At 54.9% G+C, this 5,959-nt stretch overlaps 1 protein-coding gene across 2 annotated transcripts; it reads left to right on the plus strand.

Moving 5' to 3' along the window:
- LOC105095700 (interferon alpha-inducible protein 27, mitochondrial) lies at window positions 1–5,747 on the plus strand. 2 transcript variants are annotated; one of them, XM_010987882.3, is made up of 6 exons: window positions 1–153; window positions 1,009–1,158; window positions 2,056–2,181; window positions 4,029–4,058; window positions 4,824–4,985; window positions 5,511–5,747. In XM_010987882.3, the coding sequence occupies exons 2-6, from the start codon at window positions 1,035–1,037 to the stop codon at window positions 5,594–5,596; spliced, it is 528 nt and encodes a 175-aa protein (XP_010986184.3). In that variant the 5' UTR covers window positions 1–153; window positions 1,009–1,034; the 3' UTR covers window positions 5,597–5,747. The 2 variants fall into 2 exon arrangements, with proteins under 2 accessions (XP_010986184.3, XP_064342293.1); XM_064486223.1 differs by lacking the exon at window positions 1–153 and having other exon boundaries at window positions 992–1,158.
- The last annotated feature ends 212 nt before the right edge of the window (window positions 5,748–5,959 follow it).

Genomic DNA, 5,959 nt, shown 5'->3' on the forward strand with positions numbered 1-5,959 from the left:
TTTTCCTGCGAAAACGAAAGCTATCTCATTTGCTGCCTGCATCATGTGAGGCTGTGCTTCAGGAGGGGTGGAGCTGCTCTAAATACCCTGCATCAGATCGTCCCAGATCACATCAAAACTCCAGACCACGGAGTCTGTTCCTCGATTCTCTGGGTAAGACAGGGAGGGGTGGGCAAGGGCTGCTTCCTCCTGTGGCCCCCGTGCTCGGGTAAGTGGTGGGCTCAGCGAGTGGAGGGGAGACCTGCGGGGAGCCACTCGAAGAATTGTCTCATATTTCTCACTGGGATGGCTGCAGTCAGAGAAGCTGGGTCTCAGGAGGAAAGGGACTTCAGCCCCAACCTGTCCCTGAGCTCTGGGTCTCTGGGATGACTAGCCTAGTCCATGCCCAGTTACCCTCAAGCCTCGAGGCCCGGTGGGGTGGAGACAGGCAGGGGGAGAGACGAGTGTTAGGAGGAACCAAGTCAGAGACCTTCCAAGCCCGCGCTTTGGAAGCCGGGGAACCTGGATCGGGTTGCGCTTTGCCCCACAAACCCTTGTCACCTTGGGTGAATCCCTTACCCTTTCTGTGCCGGTGTTTCCCCCTCAGAACATGGGGACAGTAGTCTCATCCTTCCAGTTGTGTTAGTGAGGAGATGGCGTACAATCCAGAACAACCTGGCTATGGTATATGCCTGAAAACCGTAATTGGTTCTGACTTCCTAATTCTAGTACCTTTTCAATTGCTCCATGGAGACTTTTGGGAGTTCTGGAAATATTTAAGTATCTGGCGTTTGGGGAGGAAGGAAGCAGCTCATCTGGGGAAATAAAATCTCCTGCAATTCCCGCCTTCTCCTCATACAGGTCCTCCTGTAACACCAGCACCCACCTGGGACACTTTCCGGGCCTGCTGCGCCCACAAGCTCAGAGCATCCTCTTTATCCCCTGGAGCCCCTTGGGACTTTTAGGGCGGTGGGTGTGACCCCAGTTCTGGTGTCCCATCACACCATCAAAGCTCCACCCTTTTGGTAGGTTTGGTGTTCGTCCATTTTGGAGCCATGGAATTTTCCCAGGCATTCATCTTGGCCTCTAATGTGGCTTCCAAGATACTGTCGGCAGGGAGTCTGGCCACAGTGGGTGGGGCAGCCTCCAGCGGTATCCTGGCAGGACTCCCTTCAGTGGGTGAGTATTCCTGGGGGAGCCGGTAAGGGGCAAGGCTGGGGCCAGGGAGGGCACAGCACAGGGTTCGTCCCAAGGACCCATGGGAGGGCAGGGCGGCGTCACCTGCAGCCTCCCTCCCTCACCTGTCCTTCCCCTGTGTGTCTACTCTGCCTTCCTCTCTGAGAAGGGCCAGAGGGAGGCAGGACCGTGGCCAGGGGTCCAGGGGGTCTGGGCCCCCTTCCCTGTCCTGCTTAGATGGAGGGAGGGACCCTGCTGGTAAACCCCACTCTCTGGCTCTCATTTCCCCTGGATTCACCCCCAGAATTCACCTGCTTTAGGTTTTTGCCTACACGTCTAACCAGCCTTTTGCAAGTTTGTCCTGACGGATCTGAATGTTGATTTGAACACAATTCTTGAATTCAGGCCCGTTTTGTTCATTAGTTCTTGCAGGCCACCTCTCTGCATGTATTTATTTATTCTCGCTGTTCATCTTCCCTTTTGCCTGTGATTTCCCCCTCTCTCTCAACCTTTCTATTACGTTCAACATGTAACTGTTTTTCATATATGTTCTCGCAAAATGGGTATTGTTTGTCTGTTTGCACGTGTTTTAATTTACACACAGAAGAGTGTGTTGTAGATCTCATGGTCTTGCTTTTTTTCCACCCTGAGAACTGTTTTTGAGATCCATCAGGGTCGCTAGGTGAGCCTGTAATCTTTGCTTCTAATCTCTGCAAAGTGTTCCCAGGTGCATCTGCCACTATTAACCTTTCTCTCCCGTGGGGCGAACACCGGGGCTCCTCCAACCTCTGCCAACACAAACAGTACAGCATAGAATCGGGGAATGGTGCCTCTGACTGCTGCCTGACTTCTGACCTCTGACCTCTGACTCCTGGGCACTCATCCCCTCTTCTTTCTCAGGGCTCCCCGTGTCAGCCAATGCTGCCCTGGCTGGGGCCACATCAGCCCTGGGATCCTTGATGGCAACACTGAATGGCTCCTACCTGCTAGGAGTCCCTGCTGCAGCCCTGGCTTCCCCACTAGGAGGTAACCTGCCCTGGGTGATAGACACCCCTCCTCGGACCCTCACCCAGTGCAAAGGAGTGTGACAAGAAAGTTAGAGCCTTGGCCACAACAAGAAAGTTAGAGCCTCGGCCACGGCCGGCAGTTCTTCCTCATTGTCAGAAATAAGAGGACTCCTCAGCTGATGATAAGCAATTCATAACATGAAAATAATCAGAACAACTAGATTTTCTTAAACCCTGTGACGCCCCCATCACTATGCCTACCGCTTGACATTTATCAATTTGTTTAATTCTCTTAACAGCCCCAGAGGAAGTTGATATTGTCCCTTATTTACACATGAGGGAACTGCTGTCCAAGGGCCCAGGGCTGGAAGGTGGGAGGGGCCGTTACTCCGGAGCCTGGGGACAGGAAGTAGAATGGAAATTCAGGGCCCTGGGCCTGCGGGGGGAGGCCTCAGGGCAGGGCAGGTTCTGAACAGCCCAGAAGGGCCAGGCCACCTGCCCCGAGGATGACAGCTGGAGGAACCCAGCAGGCAGGCCACCAGACAAAGAGCGCCCTCCCTCCCTGGACCACTTGTATGTCGGGGACCAGATATGCCCAGCTCCCAGCTGGCCTGGCATCACTTCTCCTCCCAAACAATGATGCTGAGACTCGAATACCCTCTAACCAGACTCTTGACTCCTGAGTCTCTGGCCCCATGCCCCAACCAGGTGGCCCCTCTGATCACTTAGGGTTTGCCTTTCACACTGCTACCTCTTTATTGCCTTCACCATCACCCTACAGCTCTTTTCTTGGAGAGCTGGCTGAGCTCACCCCTGTATATCTTGCTATCTTTAGAACTCAGGTCCCCACTAGCCCCAAAGATAGCAGTCCTGGCTCCTATGGCTGCAGCAGACCAAGACCTCTCTGTCTGCCCTCCAGGGACTCACAGTGGTGGAGAGCCAGCCCAGGCACCCCTAACACTGCTCCAGAACTGAGAGTGGCTCCAGCCACATGGGAGCAAGGATGGTTCTGATTGGGAAGATCTGGGGCAGCTTTCTGGAGAGGAGGGCAACGAGTGGTCGGGCCCTGAAAAGTCAGGAGTGTTCAACTCATTCAAGCACCGTTCTCAAGCAGCAGTCAAGCATTCAGAAGTGCTTGCCCTGATTTCAGCCAGGTTGTGCAAAATGAAAGGCATCTCTCCACATGAGGACTAACTGCTGTCTAAAGAGCCCTCTCTGGGTGATACAAGGTCATATGGCGCCCCACTGATGAAACACTGCCCCTACTGCAGATGCACTAACGCCCTGGCTCAGAGAGCATGACACTCACTTCCTTCGCCTCTCCTTGCCCCAATCAAACCACCCTGCCCTACATGACTTTGCTGAGTAGCCCAAATTCACGGAGAATCCGTGCTGCAGCCTCACGCCTTCCTTCTCACATCTGTCAGGCTTTGTTTGGTTTGTTCTGACCAAACCTGGCTTGGAAGGCAGAGAGAAAGAAAAAGATAACTTCTGGTCTCTCCACGAACAACCCCCATCCAACCCATCAGCAGACAGATTTTGAAAAACAAAACAAAAGTCCTATCCAAGGGTTGCATTTTCTGGAACAAGGACCTCAAACCTTGATAACTCTAGATAACTCTACGCCAAAGCGTGCAGATCCACGCAGGACGGGGCATTTGACTCCCCAGCAGCCCTCACCAAGCTCAGGGCTGTGGGATCCACATTCTCAGGAGATCCCACTTCTCTGGGTGAAGCAGGCAGGGGTCCTCTGTTCCTGTGTCTCCCAACCTTGGGCAGCCGCCTCCCCATAGGTGAGCTGTAGGCTTGGGGGGTGGAGGGACGGCCAGTGTGGATCCACTCACAGAAAATTCTTTTGGTTTCCAGCCAAGGCTGCTGTAGCTGCAGTAGGAGGAGGTGAGTCTCTGCCGGAAAAGGCTCAAGTGCTCGTGTGTCCCCTAGACCCTGGGATTTGGGTAGCAACTAGCCTTGTACAGGCCCAAGCATGTGCAGGCCTCCTGTATATGGGAGGGGAGGAGGTGCTAGAAGAGGAAACTGAGTGTCTTGGAAACTCACATGGTGGCAGCCCCAGCAGGGAACCAATCTCTTTGAAGGGCCTCCACTTTGTGACCCTGGGCATGGTTTTGAACTACTCTGAATTCAGCTTTCCTTGTGAAAAATGGGCCAATGTCACCCATGCAGGGTTAGCCACGCAGGTTATTCTAGGACAAGACAGGCACAGAGTTTGAACACCAGAGATGCATTAAGGAGAAGCCATTGGCTCAGTGACTCTGGCTTCTGATTGCTCTGTGGTGATGCCATGGAGGCCCAGAGTTCAGATTCAAGCAGAGCTCGGAATGTGCGCCTTGCTTATGCTAGGCCCTAGGAAAGATCTGCTTGTGTTAAAGATTCCCTTAGGGAAGATAAGAAGCTTGCAGCCTCCCCTGCCCCCACCCCACACCCCACACCCCACCTCCTGCCGTCCATGCTTGGAGTCTCTCCCAAGTTCAGACTTCACTGCCTTTTCCAGACTCCCTGAAGCCCCCCAAGCTTGACCTTGTGTGTATGTGTGTGTGTGTGTGTGTGTGTGTGTGTGTGTGTGTGTGTGTGTATGTGTGTGTGTGTGTTTAGGGGTGGTGGGGGGTCTGTCTCCTCCTTGACCCAGTTCCTCTCCCCCTGCAGCCCTGGCCGTGGGCGCTGTGCCGGTGGCGCTGGGTGCCATGGGCTTCACCGGCGCAGGAATCACTGCCTCCTCCTTAGCGGCCAAGATGATGTCAGTGGCCGCCATCACCAACGGGGGCGGAGTTGCCTCCGGAAGCCTGGTGGCAACTCTGCAGTCTGTGGGTAAGTGTCGGTGGGTAAGTATCACTGGCAGGGCTTGCTGTTGGGGGTGAGGGAGAAGGACAAGGGCCTCAGAGCATCCAGCCCAGATCTTAGCCCTGGTGAGCCCCAGTCTGCCTGTTCCTTTGTCTCATCGTCCATTGTTTCCTTCTCTCTCTGGTTTCTTCTGAGGGGGATGGAGGAGGGTAGGAAGGGGCTCTGGCCTGGCATGTGCTGGGTTTAGGTTGACTCTGCCCAAGGTCATCTTTCTGGGTTAACTTGGGTGTCTCTGTCCCACCCGGGGTTCAGCCTTCTTCCCTGCAGAGGGAGGCAGCTCCCAGCTCTGTTTCACCACCAGGGTCATGCCTTCTCAGCAGCTGCCTGCGGCAGCCCTCCCACAGCAGAGATCCTGGGGGTTTGGGGAACCGGAGGAGGTTCAGGTGGGATGGATCTCTGGGCCTGAGGCCCTCCGGAGGGGCCCTGGAGTTCTATTCTGCAAGCTGCCCAGCCTGCCCAACCCACTCTACTCACCCTCTGCTTCTGACCCAGGTGCAGCTGGACTCTCCCTGTCATCCAAAATCCTCGTGGGCTCTGCTGGGTCTGCCCTTCTGCCCCTCATAGTGGGCTTGAAATAGCTCCCTGCCACTCCCTCTGCAGAGACGAGGACTGGGTGGGACCCTGCCTGCCAGCCTGATGCAGTGTGGGAACGGTTTTGGGGTGGGGGAGACAAGATGCCAAATGCTGCATCCCCAGAGGAAAATAAGAAATAAAACTGAGTTGTTGTAACCATCCGGATCCCTTCCTTCTTGCCTGCCTAAAGTTGGGGTGGGGGAAGGCTCACTTCTCTAGAGCCACATGGTGTTGGGGTGCAGTGAGCTAGAAGTGAGCTAAACATGAAGACTGGAGGCTGTCCCTGCCCAGCTTCCAACACTGTATGTGACCCAGGGCCGGTCACCTCGGCTCTGGGCCTTCATCTGTCCCTCTCTATATAGGGAAGG

Source organism: Camelus dromedarius, chromosome 5, assembly GCF_036321535.1.
Source record: "Camelus dromedarius isolate mCamDro1 chromosome 5, mCamDro1.pat, whole genome shotgun sequence".
In the NCBI taxonomy this organism is placed as follows: Eukaryota; Metazoa; Chordata; class Mammalia; order Artiodactyla; family Camelidae; genus Camelus; species Camelus dromedarius.

Bases quoted from the DNA above. Each gene is read 5' to 3' on its own strand.
- LOC105095700 (XM_010987882.3), top strand. From the start codon at position 1,035: ATGGAATTTTCCCAGGCATTCATCTTGGCCTCTAATGTGGCTTCCAAG. The intron at 1,159-2,055 runs GTGAGTATTCCT...CTTCTTTCTCAG, and splicing joins GGCAGGACTCCCTTCAGTGG to GGCTCCCCGTGTCAGCCAAT. The intron at 2,182-4,028 runs GTAACCTGCCCT...TTTGGTTTCCAG, and splicing joins CCTGGCTTCCCCACTAGGAG to CCAAGGCTGCTGTAGCTGCA.